This window comes from Tympanuchus pallidicinctus, unplaced genomic scaffold (genome assembly GCF_026119805.1).
Source record: "Tympanuchus pallidicinctus isolate F22 unplaced genomic scaffold, pur_lepc_1.0 scaffold1, whole genome shotgun sequence".
Lineage (NCBI taxonomy): Eukaryota > Metazoa > Chordata > Aves > Galliformes > Phasianidae > Tympanuchus > Tympanuchus pallidicinctus.
Genome location: NW_026294618.1, coordinates 61,844,078 through 61,864,066, shown reverse-complemented (window position 1 = coordinate 61,864,066; position 19,989 = coordinate 61,844,078). Strand labels below are relative to the sequence as shown.

The 19,989-nt window shown below is 43.7% G+C and overlaps 1 protein-coding gene across 1 annotated transcript; it reads right to left on the bottom strand.

Moving 5' to 3' along the window:
- Nucleotides 1-151: 151 nt before the first annotated feature.
- On the bottom strand, nt 152-19,113 carry LRP11 (LDL receptor related protein 11). The gene is made up of 7 exons (XM_052673537.1): nt 18,534-19,113; nt 12,893-13,056; nt 10,403-10,544; nt 8,301-8,426; nt 7,409-7,621; nt 1,961-2,062; nt 152-1,685 (listed from the first exon to the last, which is right to left on the bottom strand). Exons 1-7 carry the CDS (start codon nt 19,087-19,089, stop codon nt 1,531-1,533), a joined length of 1,458 nt encoding a protein of 485 aa, XP_052529497.1. The 5' UTR covers nt 19,090-19,113; the 3' UTR covers nt 152-1,530.
- Nucleotides 19,114-19,989: the final 876 nt, after the last annotated feature.

The following is a 19,989-nucleotide window of genomic DNA, read 5'->3' as shown; positions in this document are numbered from 1 at the left end:
CCTCACTGCATATCCCAGCTTCTAAGGCCATTTCATAGAGGCTTTTCATGCTTGTGTCTGCTCACCGTATCGTACTTTGAGCTCTCCTTTTCCAGTGAGAGGAAGTTAAGAACATTCAGCTGGTATCTGAAGATAAATGCAGTGCAAGAAATGTATGAATAAAATAGGTTTATTAGAGCTATTTTCCATAAAGTAATCAGGACTGAGCAACTCAAAGAACTATTTGTATACATGGTAATATTCTTGTATTCTTGTAGACTTGAAGATGCTGAAGTAAAAAGACGACATACAAAAAGATGCATGCCTCGTCTTGCCTCCATTTCTATTGGGACCCATGATGAATGCAACATCCTTGGACAGTCAAACAAAGTAGACAGCACAGTGTCTATATTTATATATATGTATATATAACATGTACTGTACACAATTTACTGTTAACACGTCTGAAATTCACTCACACATATCGATTACTTGCTCTAATTCTATGAGAATTTTGCTGGGATGGGGACACATTGCTGAAGCCTTCAAGCTTTGGAGGGAGCTAAGAATTAGCCAGCACGAATCCCTTGCTGTGGGGGAAGCACGGCCGGGTTTTAATTGCTCTGCCAGAAGCGTCAGTCTCACTGACTGTGTGCCCATCTGCCTAGAATTAACTTTGGTTTTTACCCACCAGAGTACCAACACTGCTAACCAGTCTGTGTAGCAAGGCTGGGGCTGGTGCCCTGAAGAACAACCACTGGCAAGTGCTCTTTCACAGGGTGGAGCACACTGAGCTGTGGGTACAAAAGGCTGAAGCCTGCTGTATGAGGGGAGATGTAGCTCTGGGATCACATACCACAGCTGTCAGGCACTGGTAAGTCCCAACTTTGAGTGCTTGCTTTTTTCATTTTAGCATTTAGTAAGCATGACTTTGTTAGCTGCTCAGAGGTTTAAACTATGAATGAAAAATGTGTTCCGTTCCTTAAATCCTAAATGTCAATATAAATGCTGGTGCTTAGATGGCAATTGCTTTTTGTTAACAAAGCAAAACAATTTTTTTTTTTAATTATAACATTCCAAGTGTCCGAGGTGGGAAAGTGCATGGATCCATCTCTGCTGGATGGTACACTCATGTTGGTCTACAGCATCCCTGTAACCACTGCAGAGCACACTGGTGGCAGCAGGGTGGTGACAAGCTGCTCTCTGTTCCTGCCAATGCTACGGGGACCTGGTGGCCTTGGCTGCCTCAGCACTCTGCCCTAGGGCCCTGGTAGCCATGGGGAGGACAAGGGCATCCCAAGTCCCCTGGGGAATTCTCCACCTCGTGGCATCTTCTACAGCCAGCTGGAGCTACCCTCTGGAGCCTGAACGCTTCTGAATACAGGCACCCACCCACATCTGTATTCATCACTGAAGGGGGAGAACATGTTTCCTTATCATAGAAGCTTCTTCTACATTTGAAACTTAACTAAAGATTTTGGTCCTTTTTTAGAGGCAGAGGTTCATGGACACAACAGAAAGGGAAGAAAACAACAGACCTAAATCTGATTTTTAGAGATACATCCCATTGATGAGGTAATCAGATTCTTCGGATGTAATGGGTCGAGCTTTTTTCAGCTTCTGTCTCACTAAACGTAGTCTGCAAGCAACCATAAGCAGCAGTAGAGCAGTGATGGCCAAACCTAAGGCCAAAGGTAGTACAGCACCTACAAAAAGGGTAAGAGAGATTATGCTTAATACAGTGAAGAAACAGTAGAGGAAGAACTCAAATTTTTCCATAAAAATACAGCTAGCCTATCAGCTTGGTGATAATATTTGGGGCAACTCACAGTGAGAAACTAAAACGTGTGACCATGTGTGCTGAGAATGGTTCAGAGCATGGGAGCACACTGTTCAGCTCTTGACCGTAATGTCTGGGTCTGTGTCACTTGACTGAAAAATTCTAATGTAATTCAAAATGACTTCGTGTGATCAGAGTTACCTGTTTCTGGGACTGGACGACCATCTCCGAGCTGATCTCTCTTTGGCACCATTAGGCCATTTCCATTTTTATCATCTGTTTTTTTCCCTGAGGAACTGTTATCTGCATAAAGCCAAGCAAGACAAGTGAATATTGATTCGAATTTTTGAAAGAATGTGAAACTGATGCTAAAATGTAAATTCATTTTTAGCATTGCAAACCGCAGTGCATTTCAACCAAACCTAAGTAGGGTCACTTTCCACTGAAAAAAAGGATGTAAATTCTCCTTTTTAAATATTTTCATAACAGGGCACAGACCAATCAATGTGAGCTAGAGCATACTAGAAGCATTTGCATTCCACTGAAAAAAAGCTATTCCAAGTTATGTTACCTTCATCATTCTTGCTTATAGAGCAGGAAATATAAAGGCTGCCCAAACTTCCTTAATTCTGCCACGCAGAGAAGCAGAACTTAAGTTCTTGGAAGACACAAAAGTATGTTGGGAAAACATTTCAAAGATGATGACTTAGTCACAGCTGTGCATGGAAGAGAGGGTGCAATAGAACATAGTTTGTAACAGTTCAGGAGGAGAGCACTTTGCTGCCAATAAGTGTTCACTCTGGGAGCAGAGACAACTGCAGTTTTGCTTGATGAGAGTAAAAAAGTAATGCAGCCAGAATTTCTTTTTACTCCAACACTGGAGGCTTGAGCTGATAGCTATGGGGCTGCTTAATGCAAGAGTGACAGCTTAATTCAATGCCTTCACAAAAATCAGAAATGTGCCTTTTTTATTTTTTTTTTATAATGTGATGATTGTGTTTGGGCACTTTGGTTGCAATGTGAATATTTCTTGGAAGTGTGTTTCCTCTGCAGTGATAAAAATGGAAACCTTATGCTGCATTGTCAGAAAAATATGAAGTATTATAACTGGTGTTCCATTTAAAGGTGGGTGTTAAAAAGGAAGTGTTTAGTCAATTAGCTTGAACATGTAACTCATCTACCTCCTACCCAACAAGAAAGCAGAAAGCTGTCTCATCAGGGAAAGGAGAAAATACAAAACCCTTTCAACTCGAGCCAAAGTTATTTTCCATCATTGCAGGTGTGAGGTTAGTGCTCATGTCCCCACTCTAAGACACAATGCATCCTTCCAGGCTCTGGGTTTGCTGGGCTGTCATTAAGGCTAAGCATGTATGAACACCAACATCAGATGCCGGGAAATGCCTCAGAAATAAGTTACAGTCCTCCTCTTTCTCCTCACATGAAGGTTTCTTTGAGTTCTTCAGGCATATGAAAGGATCTAAGAGAATGCTAAGTGTAAATTGTGCTGGCGTTAAGGTGCCAGAGCTGTGTAAAGTAACTCAAATGTAACTGAAACCAAAACCAGCAGCTGTTTTGTTTCCCTATATGAATTACATGAATATTTTTCTTTATCTTGGAAATTCCCAGAAGGTATCAGCTTCTTTTTAGAGCTGCTTGTCTGTATAACAAGGCCACATCTGAATGCCTGTTTTATAAATTTATTTCCCTTCCATTTGAGCAAGGAGGGAATATTTAAGTCAACTGCTGGTAAGGACTTTCGGCAAATATACCTAAACGGAAAAGAAGTGGGAAAAAATTGAAAGAGCAGAAAAATAATAGAATCCTTTCAGCAAATCTTGCAGCAGTAAGTTTTGTTAAGATATAGGGCTTTTCCTACAGGATCAGAGGCTATTGAGGGCAATACCATTCAACATCTTATCTGTTAATCAACTAGAAAATGATTTCCCCAAAGAGTTTTGGGAGCCTGACACCCTGCACCCATTGGGAAACAGGTGGAAAGGAAGAAGTATGAAACTAACTTGTTGAGATTTTGCCTTGGGAGTTGGAGAAAAGAGAAATAAGTGATAAAAGGTGATATAACTTTTACATATTTGGGCTTCTTGCCTGCCTGCTAAAACAAGTTATGTGAGTTTCGTTTTATTCTTACATTATTTTCTATTCTGTGCCTAGGAAATTGCAGTTTATAGTCCATTACGGGTGCCCTAAATTTCAGCTATTGCTGTTCATGCCTCTACAGTGAAAACATGACTAATGCTTGGGCACTCAGTCAAATTTTGTAATCCCACCCCTGAACAGTACTGCAGAACAGCTGGTGTGGGCAGCCTGGAGAGATGCACAGACCCTGTGCCGGGGGTATGCAAAGCTGTTACAGTGATTTTTATACACTTGAGTTTGCTATGCTGGGAAGTGAAAATCTTCAAGCTTCTTATGAATTCAACCTGTCAGCATGAGCATGCTTGCTAGAATGGCTGTTGATGCTTAGAACCTGGTCTATTGCTGCAACTGAATTTTAATGAATTCATTTACAAGTGCAGTAGTGCCAAACACTCGTTTTAGCTTGAGAGCTTCCCTGGAAATTAATGCCAGGGCACTTTGGAGGCAGCCATGCAGAACTGCTGAGCTGGCCTTTGGAGGAGATGCAGTCAGGGTTACCTCACTCTGGAGGCATGTCTGCAAAGGGAAAGGACTCCTCTATTGACATCAAATTCCTCTTCCTGCATTCACTCCAACTAAGGAATAAAATATTTGGTCTTCTAGCTTGCATGAAAGTAAATCACAAGTCTGTTACTTGTAAAAGATTCCATGCACTTGGCTTTCAAAGTAGGCTCTATGTTGGACTTGGCATTGCCCTGGAGTTAGAGGAACCTTGCTGGAAATGCAGGCGTGCAGAATAGGGATCATCCATTGTCAGCAGTGAATGACTTTTTATTTTTATAACTCTACTGTTACTAAATCCCTTGTTAGGTCAGGTAGACGTTTTAAATAGTCCTTACCTTGCACTTGCACATTGATATGAAAATGTGAAAAAGTGTAAATCTTTACCAAAAAATTGTACTGAATCAGAGCCAAATTTGAGGGTCCACTAGAGTAAAGAAAGCAGGTTAAAGGAAATTGGGAACAATGAAATTATTAGGAGGATAAGGTGTTCTGGAATAAATTTCCCTTGATACTATTCTCCCAGGCACAATCACTTAATTTAGGGATTGGAAATGTCCTCTGGAGATCATCCAATCCACCCCCCTGCTAAAGCAGGTTCCTAACTTTCAGTAATTGCTGGCTAAAACACACAGACATGACTAGAGAAAGGACAAGCAGTCAGGATGCCCAGGGTGGGTGTGCTCGCCACTAAGGAAGAGTTTTGACCTCCACTTTCTACTCTTGTTACTCTAAACCAAATCAAACATCCTTGCAGGAAGCTGGCAAGTCTCGCTGACAACAGCATGGATACTTCTCTGAGAGGTAGGAAGTGAGACATGATGCACCTTTGGGAACCAAATTCAGTTCTCCCTCTGTCTGGACCAGTTACCTAACATAAAACACACGTTCACATGTATACAGAGTGTCATTGCATTTTTGTAGCAAATGTAGCATAATTGTAGTTATTAAATTTGGTCTGTCATCTCAAGGAGATGAGAGTGGTGGGAAGAAACTGAACTCAGTGGATCTGCGTGTATTTTTAGGAATGTGTTAGATATCTGTCAGCCCAAGTCCATAACAACTGTGATGCTTTCTCATGGGGCAGGACTTGAACTTCTGTGGACCCTGGGGAATCATAAATGTACAGTGTATGACTCCTATCAAGTTTAAATGTCTGCAGGAGAGTATAGGAATTCAGAGGAGATTTTGTCAGTTGCCCTTAGAAGCTGGGTACCTTCATGTCCTACCTCATGCACCCCCTTTGCCACTGAGCCATAGCTATTTAAAAGCTCCCTGCTGCTTTTTTGGTTAAAAGTATTGGGCTACTGGCTCACTAAGCATTGGGTCTTTCTCTTCTACAAGGAAATCCCTACATAAAATTCAACTGAAAGTTCTGACTGATGTCAAAAGAATTAAAGACAGACAAGGTCAGCTGGAAATCTTGCCCGTTTAAAATATTAGATTACAGCAGTTCCTGGTACTACAATAACCACTGAAAACCCATCACATTTAGTTTTACAGTATTTTTTTTAATTGCTTACTGCTGTGTACAAAGCTACCTTCAGAACAAGAACAAGTTACTGTGCAAAGGTCAGACACTGAAATGACAGCACTGAGGTGTCACTCTTACACAAACTTTTGATCATAATGTTTGATTGTAATATTCGATTATCAGTTGCTAAACTTAGTGATGTCAATTTGGTTTTACTTCCGGATTCATGAGCCAGTAGCTTTTAAGACAGTTAGCAGCTGGCTTTCCATTAGTTTGCAATGCCTTTGGCAACTTGACCTCTATTTTAGGTAGGCTCGTATCAGGTGTCACTCAGAACTATGAGAGCCAAACAGGTTTGGGGCCTACTACAGTTTTAATTCATTCTGATAAGGAACAATGAGGTTGTTTTACACTGACAAAAAAGGTGGAAGCATTTGAAAGAATGTATTGCCCTAAGTTTCTAAATATTTTCTGGAGCAATCGAGTTCTTGTTGATCGTTATTTTCACTCCCTTTGCAGACTCCACAGATGAAATTCAAGAATATGAAGATACAAGAGTGAACCAGGCAAGTGCCCTTTGTGAGAGCCAGCAGCAGAGGGCACTAAGCACTGCTCTGTTGTAAGAAGAAAATAATTAGCTGCATCCTGAGGAGCAAGGATCTGTCCGAACTCTGAAGAAATAAAAGTGGGAGGACTTGCACTCATTTAAGGCTCCGTGCACAGATCTGCTTTCATTCAATTGCTGTTTCAGGCCATTTTAATTTACCAGCAGGAACCACCTGTATTTTGGCTGCCTTAAAAGTCACACCAATTTCATTGCAGCTTCTGGAGCTTTAATAAGGCAATGTTTGATGACTGGTGCCTATAATATCACTACACAGTGATTCACAACGGGCTTGCAGCCAGTATGGAGAATACTACTAGAGACATGAGATTGTTTCCAAAGACCAAGCCTACTCTGTAGTGATGGAAGATTTCTCCTGCCCCAGAGGTACAATTCGGAAAAAAAAAGTGCCCATAATAATCAAGATACCACTTCAACAAAAAAACAACCAAACAAACAAAAATAATAAGAAAACAACCATCAATTAGCACTAGAAGAGACACAATTACTTTCACTCAAGTTGAATAGTACTTTGTTACATTCTGCTGAAGGTACCATGCTACAAATAAAAACAACAGCTTACACAGGTGAACCTGTGGAAGACAGAGCTTGTATTCAGCTCTCTGCATGTTTTGCTCCTTAGACTGTGGGGTTTTTTTGTAGCGTTTCTGCATTTTAACTTTTTCTCTGCATTTTGCATCTAGTAAGAAGCAGACTTGAAAATTATGAAGCAATACTCACTGGTAATTTCCCTATTGCAAGCTGCTTTTGTTGGTTTTTTGTTTGTTTGTGTAACATTTGTAAAAGTTTTCACTCAACCAGACACCTGAAACCAGTTTAATTTAGATTAGGGTAAAAGATATTTTCTTCTTCAAGATAGGGTGCTTTACTGAAACTGATGCTTTTCAGTTCTTACCTGGCACAAATCCACTATTTTGTTTTTTTGGTCCCTGAGAAAGCGATTGGTTAGATGTGTCTGCATCCAGTGAAAGAAGCAGTTGATTTCTGACAGTGGCTTTCAGGGTGTTTTCTGCAGATAAGTTCTCGTCTGTTTTTTCTGTCAGTCCTACAGTCCTTTGCTGAGCAGTGCTGAGGGCTGAATGAGTCACTGTCTTCCGTCCTGGGCTGACTATGTAAATAGAATCAAGAATCAAAACTCTTATATTCTGATGGAGAACTAAACAACTTCATTAGATTCAGACAAATGATGAAACATGAGTTCCATGTACTTAGCAGGTTACCAGTTGCTCAAAGTCACTATAGAGCAAGAATATACTCATGAACTCTAAAGTGAAATCCAGCAACTGTCGTATCAATGAAAGTGGTTAGCCATTACGGCAGGCAGTTCACCCTCTGATGATTTTTGTTCACTCTGCTGAACACAGGCAAATATTGAAGGCAAATAATGAAAACTAACAGAATGACACTGATGGTTCAGTGCATGCTCAAATATCCAGCATTTCACATTCTGGTCAGGTACTTAGCTGCACTTTGAAGTGTACCACTGAGGTACTCATTGAGATTGAGACAGAAAGAACCGATCTTTTCAGTTTTGAAAACTAACTCAAAATCTGTTCTTTGGAGACCTCTGATCATTTTTATATACACTGAAAAAACAATGGAATTGATTTCTGAGCATCTGCTCTATGTGGACCTAAATCTTTCTCACATATTATATCCAATAAGTGGTTCCATGCTGGTAGCAAGCTGCTTGTTCAAGAGAGGGGATACCATGAAAGGGGACATCAATTCCCTTTGGTTGCACAATCTGCAGTGACTTTCACAGTGTTACCCCATGTGGCACTTACGGTTCTGGCAGAAAGTTTCATCGGAGCCATCGGGGCACTGTTTCACTCCATCGCAGGCAAACGTGATGTCAATGCAGCAGCCATCATCACAGATAAACTGGTAGCGAGAGCAAACCCCGACACAGGCTGTTGAGAAACAATTTTCAAATTACCAAAAGACAAATCCAAACAGTCAGTACCGAGTCAATGACTACAATCTGCAGCACCCAGGAAAACCCTAAACCACACTACAGCAAGAACCGCAGAAAAGCCTGAAGACCAGGCTCAGCTGCATGATATTATATTGATAGAAAAGGTAATACAGCTGATAGCTGTTCCTGGCACCCTCATCACTGTTCTGAAAATGTATTACTACAAGCTCACTTAACCTGGAGGCTGTAGCACCCTACAGTCCATGCAGCAGCCCTGCTGCAATTTAAATTCTGCCAGCTTATGCTGAAAGGAGATCTTTCCAGGCTTAGAGGACTAAGAACAGTCCTGAAGATAAATGAAATCTTGGTGGCTGGAATTGCATTTCTCCAACATGTAATTCCTGCCACATCCCCATTCTGTATCACTGATAGTAAGTTATCTTACAGGCACACCTATGGACTACATGGGGTGGAATGTTTTCTTTAAGTAATTAGGATGCTAGGAAAGTGTTCATCATTTATCCACATGAACAATCCACTGACTCCTATGAAGCATCTACCAGAACAGGTCTGAGCACAAGGTCTTACAAGTGACCTTTATCAAGAGAATTGCCTGCTGCCTGCTTCAGTGTTTAGATTTCTCAGGAAACTGAGAATGTCCCTTGACATTTCATAATTGCAGCTGTATACTAAAAGTTTTCTTGAAACCCATCCTGACCCTTGTAATTATCAGCTGTTTTATATATGTGTTTTTGTCCTTCTAACAGCAGTGCATCTCATTGCTTTGTAAAGCACTGTCAAATTCAGTGTTGGATTATGGTTCTAACAGCAAACCAGTCTGCATAAGCAATTGACAGCCTTTGGTTGTCATACTGCTATGCACCACAGCAACAACATTAAACCTCTGCATTGCAAAAGAAAGTATGGCAGGAACACATGAATATTTTTAAAATCCCCAAATCATACTCTGGAAATGCATCTCGTTAACTTCAGTCCTAATAACAGTGCAGGTCCTGTGTGCACTGAGGCCCTGTGCACTGGTTTTAACTATGGCAGTAGTGCTTGAAGTGCAAACATAACTGGAGAACTGGGGGGAAAAAAAAAAAAAAAGCAAATCCACTCAAGGGATGCCACTCAAGAGATTCTCAAAGCAAAAAAACAAAGGAATCAGCAAATTCTCTGGCTGCTTTTGGTGAATTAAGTATTAATTAATAGGATTCTATTACCCATTACTGGAGCATAGATATTATTAAACAGATTCATAAGCAGTTTTTCATGATACCTATTTATTGCCAACTGGGACAACCCCCTCACGTAGTGATATTGCAGTGGTGCAGGGCTTTCACTGGGTCAGTAAACACATTAATGATGCTAGTTTACCCTTTACTTTGTGCCATAGCAGCAGATCTGTATTAGCATCCTGCAAATTACAACGTAATTAGAAGTTATTACATTAAAGAGCCCCAAACTGACAGCCACTGAAATGTCTTTTTTTTCTACCTTTTAAGCTTTTATATGCTTCTCAAGCTCAGAGTTTAAAAAATGATGGGCCAGTTCTAGTTTTGGTTTTCACAATAACATAAAGCTTCACTGTTTAACAAAATTACACAGTAAAGCTGAAGTGCATTGGGTCTTCCCTGCAGCACAAACCCTGTCCTGTTCCATACCCTTCTTGACCACACAGTGAACAGTTACAGTGTGTCTGATGCACATGGCAGTATTTCCAACCCTACTTGCTTATTAGCAGTATAGGTATGAATATTTAAAAGCTTGAAGTATTCTTGCACTAACAAACATGATGTTTGCTTCTCAAACATCGACTCAAAATGGAAAGAGATGTTATTATACAACAAATAGGGGTGAAATAATATGATAGAAATGGAGAATAAGATTTCTGCCTCCATCAAGACCCTCGCTCTGAGCAGCATACCCTGGGTGTCATATGGGCAGTAGCTGCAGTCGGTTTCTCACCTACTGCAGAATGAGCCATGGGAAGAACAGTCACAGAGACATTATCCATGCTCCGCTGACCAGCAGTGTCTGTCACGGTGAGCTGGAAAATGAATGTGCCTTCCTGAAGATGAGACAGCTTCAGTGTTCCTGGCTGTGGTACCTGGCAAAAGAAATTGTGGAAAAAAAAAAGGGATTGGAGTAGAGCAGAGCAGAGCGAAGTGGAGTTAAACACAATGCAGTACAACACAATACAATGGAATAGCTCAGTTGGAAGGGACGTTCAGAGATTTGTTCCAGCTGCCTGACCACTTCAGGGCCAACCTGAAGTTAAAGTATATTACTGAGGACACTGTCCAAATGCCTTTTGAAGACTAGCAGCCATGGGTCATCAGTCACCCCACTAGAAAGCCTGTTCCAGTGTTTGACCACACAGTAAATACATTGTTCTTAATGTGCAGTCTGAACCTACCTTGGTGCAATTTTATGCATTTGCCTCATGTTTTACCATTGGTGACCAGGGAGAAGAGACCAGCACCTCTCTCTCTGCTTCTCCTCCTCATGAAGTTGTAGGCAGCAATGTCTTCATTGCTTTCTACAATAAAGGATCTGTCTGTAACTTCTAGGACTAAGTACATTATTTCTGTGCAATGCTTTTCACACACAGAGAATTGGAATTTCCAAAAATATGTTAAAAGAATCCGAGGCCTACCTTTATGAAGACATATGTTGGTAAATTCATTTTTTTCTTCCAGGAAGTTAATTTTCTGACATGAAATTTCTTTCCATTTGTGTTTATTGAAATGTACTTTTATCTCAGCCTTCTACTGATTACCTTCTTAAGATGGATATGACACTGCAGAATGTTATTGTTTATTGTATTACAAAACTAAATATGCTCAAAAAGGCACCTGCTGTCCTTCACTATGACTGCTGGGAGTGCAAATGTGGTATTTAAAGCTCTTGAACCGCACAGTACAGCTCTCTTCTCAGTGCAATTCCAAAGAAGCACAGCTGACTTCAGAACACGCCATCCCTGTGCTTTCCTTTTTATCTCCATTCTGCCCTGAAGGATGCCTGACTGTACCTGTTCTGTTCCAAACTTGGCTCAAACTGGAGAACTTTCCAAATAATCAGCATTAAAAAAAATAACAATCACCCACAACTGCCACAGAGTTTCTCAGCTACAGCATGTGGATAGCAATCTGAGAAGCACAATATCCTTAAGCTAAGCAGTCACAATACCAAAAAAAACAAACCAAAACAAAAAAACACTGTCTTTTCTCTACAGTACAATAAGAACTCTTTATAGCAGTCTTTCCATGTCTGGTACTTTTTATTTACTTTTGGTATCTAACTACAAAGCAACAGGTGCCAGCTATCATAAATAAACACAATCCCATTTTCCCTGGCAGCTGTGGTTTCATGCACAGTTTATGAAGAATCGATCACAAGAAATCCAGTGGCATCAAGATGACAACAAAAGCACTGAAGATAGCAAGCTGAATGTGTATGAATGATCACAACTATCAATTCATCTCTACAAATTAAACTGTGAAGGAAACTATCAGGGTATGTACTTGTGGGAGAAATCCCTGCTCATTTGAACACAGCAGTTTGAACACAACAAAAAAGCATCTGTTTAAGCAGAAGCCTCTCAAAGTTGTTTTTATTTATTAAATACGAAGAAATCACCAAGATGAATGTGAGAATTTTGCAGGTTTAAATAAATAAAAACTAGTCTCTATTTAAAGACCTTACAAACAGGAAGGAGGCTCACGGTGGCTCTTGAAAATGGGACTGTTCCTGTTGCTGGTTCTGACCTGTTTAATGTCTTCCTATCCATCATCAGCATCTCAGCAACAATGATGTCTATGGTACACACACCTTTTAACAGTGCGCTCTGCTGAACACCATGGCCTGCGTACAGGCTGTGAGTTGGCACTTTGGATTTGAAGCACTTTTCCTTTCCTTTTCTGCTGCTCCTAAGAAGCTATAAACAAGGGTAGAATGGAGAATCCCTCTCGTGATTGTTAATTTTAAGCTGAAACCCAATTACAGGTACAATAAAATAGGATCTCATGATATCTTACATGGTCTACATAAGACATTTCCTTGCAGTTTCTCCACAAACAGTGACAGAAAGACTGCTGGTGAAATACCTTATGACTTTCAGTAACTGAATTATTGAAGTGTCTCTAACCTGGATCACACAGGCTGAAAACCAAGTTCAGTAAGAACAAACAACAAGGAAAGAAAGCAGAGCTGAAACACATGAGACCCTACACATTTGCTGCTGACTGTTACATGCCACACTGGATATAGATGAACTACAAAACCCACAAGACATGAAAGCTCAGGCTGTGCAGTCTTGCAGTCTTTCTAATTATGGTGCTTATTAACCATACTCAATCAAACACATTTAATACTTTTAGCCCTACATTTAAACCTGAGCTACACTGAATACAACAACCTGCAAATAAGTGGCTACATGTGCGGTTCCATGTGTACCTTCATTTCAACAGATGAATCACCTTGCAGCAACGTCCATTCATACTGCACAATTCCGTGGTCGTCTGAACTTTCGCGACCATCCAAAATCACCCAGTCGACAGGTGACTGCAGCACAAGATCTTCTCCTGCCTTGCACACTGGAGGCTCATCAAATTCTTCATCTACAAATCAAAAAAAAAAAAAAAAAGAGAGAGGCTTGGTCATTCATCAAAGGTAATTCAGCAATTATTTATATAAAACATATTTTTCTTGGTTGTTATTGATTCACCATTGTGCAACTTCCTGAAAACGAGGACAAACACTACTCTGCACTCAGCAGCAATCTTCCCAAGTCTCATAGGAAGACCATGCAGTTAAACTGCCTCAGCATGTCTGCATCTGTCAGCTGAGTATGCTGCCCTCCAAACTTAGTGCAGGGTGAAAAAGAAAAGCTCCTCAAAAGTTAAGCTTTAACTAAGGAAACAAACTTGTGTTTTCTCACTGAAACATGCGTATACATTCTGGTTCACATCTTCAGGAAATAGCTGCTACCTTGCAAGCATGTGGCATGAAAATCCTCCCTATGTGGATGTTTCACTAATACAAGGGGACTGCCAGCATCAATGCATTTTTGATCTGAAGTACAGAAAATTGATCTCAATGTAAACCACCTAGATATTCAAATATCAGTTGCTGCACATCTTTTACAGTATTCTGCATAGCAATGCTCTTTTAGTCTCTTTTTATGATATGTCCTCACAGGATTGATAGTTATTCAACGTCAACTGATATCCCAGTAAAACAGTGCACAACCTAATGATAACAGTGATCAGAAATGAGCACCATTTTTAAGTGTCTGATGTATGATACTTGATTTTCATACCATTTGACTGTGGCATTTTGTTATACTCTAAATATGATACTCATTGATTAAAACTGTGAGTATCAAATAATTTTGCCAATCACAGCACAAGCTTTTCAGGTTAGGCTAAGAAAGCTTGCAGCATGGAAGGCCAATGGTATCCTGGGTTCCGTCAAAAGAGGTGTGGCCAGCAGAGACAGGGAGGTAATTGTCCCCGTCCTTTCTGCTCTTGTGATGCCCCATCTGGAGTACAAGCCCAGGTCTGGGGCCCCCAGTACAGGACTCTTTTGGAGAGGGACCAGAGGAAGGCCACGAAGATGATCCAAGGGCTGGAGTACCTCTCCTATGAAGACAGAGTGAAGGAACTGGGCTTGTTCAGCCTGGAAAAGAGAAGGCTGTGGGCAGACCTCATTGCAGCCTTCCGGTATTTAAAGGGAGTCTATAAACAAGAGGGAAATCAACTTTTTACAAGGGTAGATAGTGATAGGACAAGGGGGAATGGTTGCAAACTAAAGGAAGGGAGATTTAGATTAGATGTCAAGGGGAAGCGGTGAGGTGCTGGAACAGGCTGCCCAGAGAGGCTGTGGATGCCCCATCCTTGGAGGAATTCAAGGCCAGGTTGGATGGGGCCTTGTGCAATCTGATCTAGTACATCATCTAGTGGCTGGCAAAGCTGCCTGTGGCATGGGAGTTGGAAATTAATGATCCTTGAGGTCCCTTCCAACCCAAGCCATTCTATGATTCTAAGAAAGCAGATGGTAACTTAAGGGAAACAGCCTGTGAGATGTGGCTAAAGTAATTTGTCCATAGTATTCACAAGGTGCGGGAAAGAGAGGGATGTGATCTAGTTCTACACATCAGCATTCAACTACTCTAGCCACAAGATCTTATCTTTTTGTAGTTCCCTGACCAGCTTTCATTCATCTTCTGAGCACAGTGCATTCCTGGCACTCGGAGTGGCACAGTGCTTTCTGTTCTTTGCTCTCTGCTTTCCCTCTGACCCCATTCAAGCAATCTACAACACCTTGCTTCTTCAAACTGCACCAGATTTACTGAACTTTCAGGCCTAATTATCTGCAGGAGACATCTTCCTTCCATTCCTGAGAGGATGAACACAGAACTGTCAGGGTATACAGCAAGTTGAATGAAGAAGGTAGATGCAAAGAACATTGACGTTCAGCTCTGAAAAGCACCTCCTAAGCCTATGCCTGTAAATCCTCTCTTTGGGTAGAGCATGAGGAAAGACAAGGTGCTTGCTACCAGTGTGGGGATCTGCCTGGCATGTGCCCTAACCAGTATCAAGAGTCTGCCTGAAGGCACAGAGCTCACAAAGCAGTGGCACACTTTACTGCCACTAACAGAAGAGGAGTCCCTCTCTCTGTTGCTTTTCTCTAAGACATTCTAATGAAGCCTTCAAAGAAAAACAGGTGAAACCAAAGACAGAAAATGCCAGTGCAAGTCCCTTAACATAGGAAAATGTACAAATAACTTAAAATAGAATCTGATATAAGGAAATATGAAACAGTTCTTAGTGATCCAGCTGGCACAGGAAGGTTTGCCTAATGTTTACAAACACAGTTTTCAGAACCAAGGAAGTTTAAAAAGCACCAAAAAAACCCCAAAACTATAACACCAACAGCATGGTGCCAGGGCAACTCTTATTTAGTATCTATAAATTATGTGCCGTTTTTAACGAATTATTAACTTTTCTCATCATTGTCAAAAGAGGACAATGAACCTGACTGGCCTGGGTCTGAAATGGCACAGCTCATTCCTCTGCTTCCTACTTGGAACTGTTTGTGTGCCACCTGTCTGCTTTACATGACTTGATGGTTTCCCTGCTAACTCTGAGACAGAGGCAAGCCCCAGCTCCCTCGGACCATAAGCAATAAGGATCATAAAAGCTGGAAGAGATTTCTAAGGTTACTCAGCCTAACCACCAGCCCATCTCCACCATACCCAACAACCATGTCCCTCAGTGCCACATCCACACAGTTTACTATCTCTCTAGGGAAAGTGACTCTACCACTTCCCTAGGCATCCTGTGCCACTGCTTCATTACTCTTTCAAGGAAGAAATATTTCCTAATATCCAACCTGATATATTTCCCCTTTCCAGATGAATGCTACCCTGAAACAGTTCGAGCTATACTGCTGGCAGGAGCTGTGCTGGGCTACTTTATGCTGAGGCATGGCACAGAGACTCCTTCCTGTCAAAACGCAGAATGAAAGCACAACACCTGCTTGTACACTGCCAGAATATTTTCAGAAAGGTTAATCAACATCAAATCAACTCATCTCTTGCTCTTCTAAAGAAAAAACTGACCTGAGAGAGACTGTAGCATGGGATAGGGCAGACCTGTGAACTGAAAAGAGCTGTAACTTTATAAGCAACTTCTTTTTCATAAGCAGGGGAACACAACAGGCTTGATTTGTTCTTCCTCCTTCACACAGAAGTGTCCCACCAGTAACAGAGCTGCCAGCTGAGTGAGGGCTTTGCAGTAAAGGGCTATTTCACTACTGAATTCCCATGATATCGTTTTACCCTAATGCTGCATCTCCCACTGTGCAGCAGTGCTGAGTATCAGATGGAAGCTGCACATCTCTGTTGAAGCATTCAAGCACTCTTTCTTTGGAATTAAAGAATTTCTCTAACAAAGACAAAAAGGTTTTCCTCTTCTTTCAGTGGGTTTTCAGTGTTAACACAGCACAAACTGCCCAAATGTGCTAAATAAATCTGCCACTTAAACCTGCAATAAATTGGGTGTAAACTCAGGGAAAATTCAAGGCTGATTTAAACTGGGAAGTTCAGCCTACAAAGCTCACCCCACCACTGGCCCTCCTGGAAGTACACAGAGGTGCACGTGATCTGAAGAATACATATCCATCACTGCAATTGGTTTCAGATTACTGAAGGTCCTTAACACAAACAAAATCAAACTGCCATAGTGACTGCTGTACTCTACTGCTCAGAAATACTTCCGAATTACAAGAACACCATATTCATGGACAGGTGTTTGTTTGGGATTATCAAAGAGAAACAGAAGACCCAACACCACAGTATCCTGAAAGGAAAGAACAGGTAAAGCATGATTCCCCTACGACATAAAATCTTGAAACCAAAGAGATTTCCCCAATTTCCCAAATTCAACCATGTGGTGACATAAGGGAAAAGAGATCCATCCTCATCACATTGTCCAGATTAATTTTCAATGTAATTCAAGAATGCAGTGGTAACACAATATCAGACAGCAAAATAATTTCATTTTAATTTTATTTATCTTTCCTGGTTTATGTCACGGCTGGCAGATGTTTGAATAAAAGTTCATTTTCCTTTGCAGCTCTGCTTTAGCTCTGACTTAATTGCATGAAGGAGTCATAATCTCCAGCTTCTGATACCGCCTGCAGGGAGACTCCTAAATAAACCCAACAGGACATGAAGCAATTTGCAGATTAGGAACAGAAATGGCTTTGCTAGCCCAGTGCTGATAGTCAGAAAAGCAGCCAAAGAAGCAAGGCTTCGGAATTCAAGATTTCTAATAGGCAGATTATGCTTCAACACTCGTATTATTTACAACGTGACAGAACTGCACTCTACACTAGGGCCACATTTTGGTGGAATTAAGGCAGTTCAAAATGACAAAGGACATCTGAAGATATTTTTGACGGTTTTCAAAGCTGCTAAATTCTCTCTGACTTAAACTCCAGTGTTAAGCCTTCTATCTCCCAAGTGCAGGGTTATAAAATGCAATTACCAGAAACTGCTACATTAACAATAGCGTGGGTGTAGAACTCGCCCAGCTGTAAATGTCAAAGCCATACCTTGGGTCCCTCCAGCGTCTTATCCTTGTCTCAATTCCACAGGTATCTCCCTATAGCTTTCTAGCTTACCTATCTAGGCCCTTCAGAAAACTTCCAGCCAGCCAGCCCCCGCTCTCCCCCACATTCAGGAGCTTCCACTGGCGTTCTCATAACATGGGCAGAACTGCTAGTCAATTTTGAGGTCACCCCCAGCCAATGGAGCAATATCAGAGGCCTCCAGAGCACAGTGTCTTTGTTCCCAGCACCACCAGGTTTCCTTCCTTCAGGCTGCATGCAGCAATTGGTTACTTGGGTAGGGAGATGGATGCAGCGATCTGTTTACCTGGGTCTGCACCCAAGGTGAACGCTGAAGAGGGCATTTATGAAGGAAGACGTTTAGGAAAACATTTAGGAAATATCGTCAACTGAAGGTAATTAAATTAAGGCAGGAGTTCAGATGCAACCATTCAACAACAGAAGGTGTTTGCAGGAGGTGGGAGAAAGTGCAGGCTCTATTGATCAGGTGTTAGGAAACTGACTATGCTTCCAGACACAGAGCTGTTTTCACTGACAGGGTTTTGCTCTGGATTGCATTGCGTTTAAATACCCTTCAGGGCTGATCAAACCGCTGCTTTTCACGTGGCCTGGACTCTGGCGGTTACACAGAGCTTCCACGCTACCTCCGGTCTATTTGCGAAACGGCCTCCCCTCCATCAGCCTGACCCCGGCGCTCTTAAGAAGGCTTTATCCCAAATCGGGCGCACGGGAAACCTGCGCAGGGCGGTACCTTTCGGGCGGCACGCAGGCAGACGGGCAGTCCCCTCTCCGAGCGCCCTGCCGAGCTGCCATCGTCCCGCGGCCGCTCCCCTCCCCCTGCCCGCACCTCCCGGCGGCCGCCGCCATTTCCGCGCGCGGGGCGCCGCTCTCCCCGCACGAAGCCATCTTGGCAAGGCCCCCGCCCGCGCTCCCCGCGTCCCCTCCGCGCGGCGGCCCTTACCCGGCGGTAGAACGGACGGGACGAGGGCCGCCCCGCGGGACGAAGCGGCGGCGGCGGCGGCGGGCGGCTGCGGGGCGAGGCGGCTGTAGGTGCTGTAACCGCGGTGCGGCGCGAAGCGGCAGACGGGACGGCCGCGGTGCGTGCAGTTGAAGAGGAAGCAGCCCAGCTCCGCCGCCGCCCGCGGCCGCCCGGGCCCCTGCACCACGGCCAGCGTGCAGCGCGGCTCGGCGCAGCAGGCGTCCAGGCACTGCCGCCAGCCCGCCGCTCCGCCCGGGGCCCGCAGGAACGTGGCGCCGGCCGCGATGGAGTCCTTGGTGCGGATGATGGAGTCGGGCCTGGCCGAGAAGCCGCCGCTGCCGCCGCACCGCTCTCCGCCGCCCCCCGCCGCCTCCGGTCCCGGGTCCTCCTGCTTCAGCTGCCGGCGGAACTCCTCCAGCAGCGACTCCACGCCCGAGATCTGCGAGCGCAGTTCGGCCAGCGGCGCCGCACTCCGCGCGCCCGGCAGCACGGCCCGCCCGCCCAGCGCCGCCAGCAGTACCAGTACCAGCGCCGCCATGGCCCCAGGCGGCGGCGGCGGCGGCGGCGGGCCCGGCTCCCCCCGCCGGCACCCTCGAGCGCGGCGCGGGGAGGCGCCGGCCCCGCCCGGCTGCCTGGCACGGCGGTGCTCAGCACCCGCCGCCCTGAACAGCTCCGCCGGGCGGGGCCAAGGCGAGCACCGCCCCGCCGCCTCAGCTTCGGGCGGGGACGGCTCCGAGTCCGTCGGGCTGCGGGCGGGCCTGGAGAGCGGGTTAGCGCCGCAGGGGAATGAGAGCGGCGGTTGGGTGCTGTCGGGATGTATGAACACGGAGAAACTGCCGCAGGCAAAGTGCTGATTGCCCCGTCCCGTACTTAGTTAACTGCAAAGAGCGGAATCGACACATCTGGGATTTGTTCAGCTTTACCATCAAACCTCAGAGGTGGTGGCTGTGGCAGACCATCTTGAGGATGCAAGGTTTTGAAAGGTGGAATGAATTTTAGAGAAGTGCTTCAAAACACAGAATCATTAAGGTTAGAAAAGACTTCTAAGGTTGCTCAGTCCAACCACCAACCCACCCTCACCATTCCCACTGACCATGTCCGTTAGTGCCATATCCACACGGTTCTTGTTCACCTCCAGGGACGATGACTCCATCCCCTCCCCAGGTGCCCTGTGCCAGCATCTCACCACTCTTTCTGTGTGAGAAAATAAGGGAGAATAATTTTTTCCTAATGTCCAACCTGACCCTCCCCTGGCACAGCTTGAGGCCATTCCCTCTAGTCCTATCACTCATTATGCAGGAGAAGAGGCCTATCCTCATCTCACCACAGCCTCCTTTCAGGCAGTTGTAGAGGGCAATAAGGTCTTGCTTGAGCCTCCTCTTCTCTAGACTGAACAACCCCAGTTCCTTCAGCCACTTCTCATAAGATCTGCTCTTCA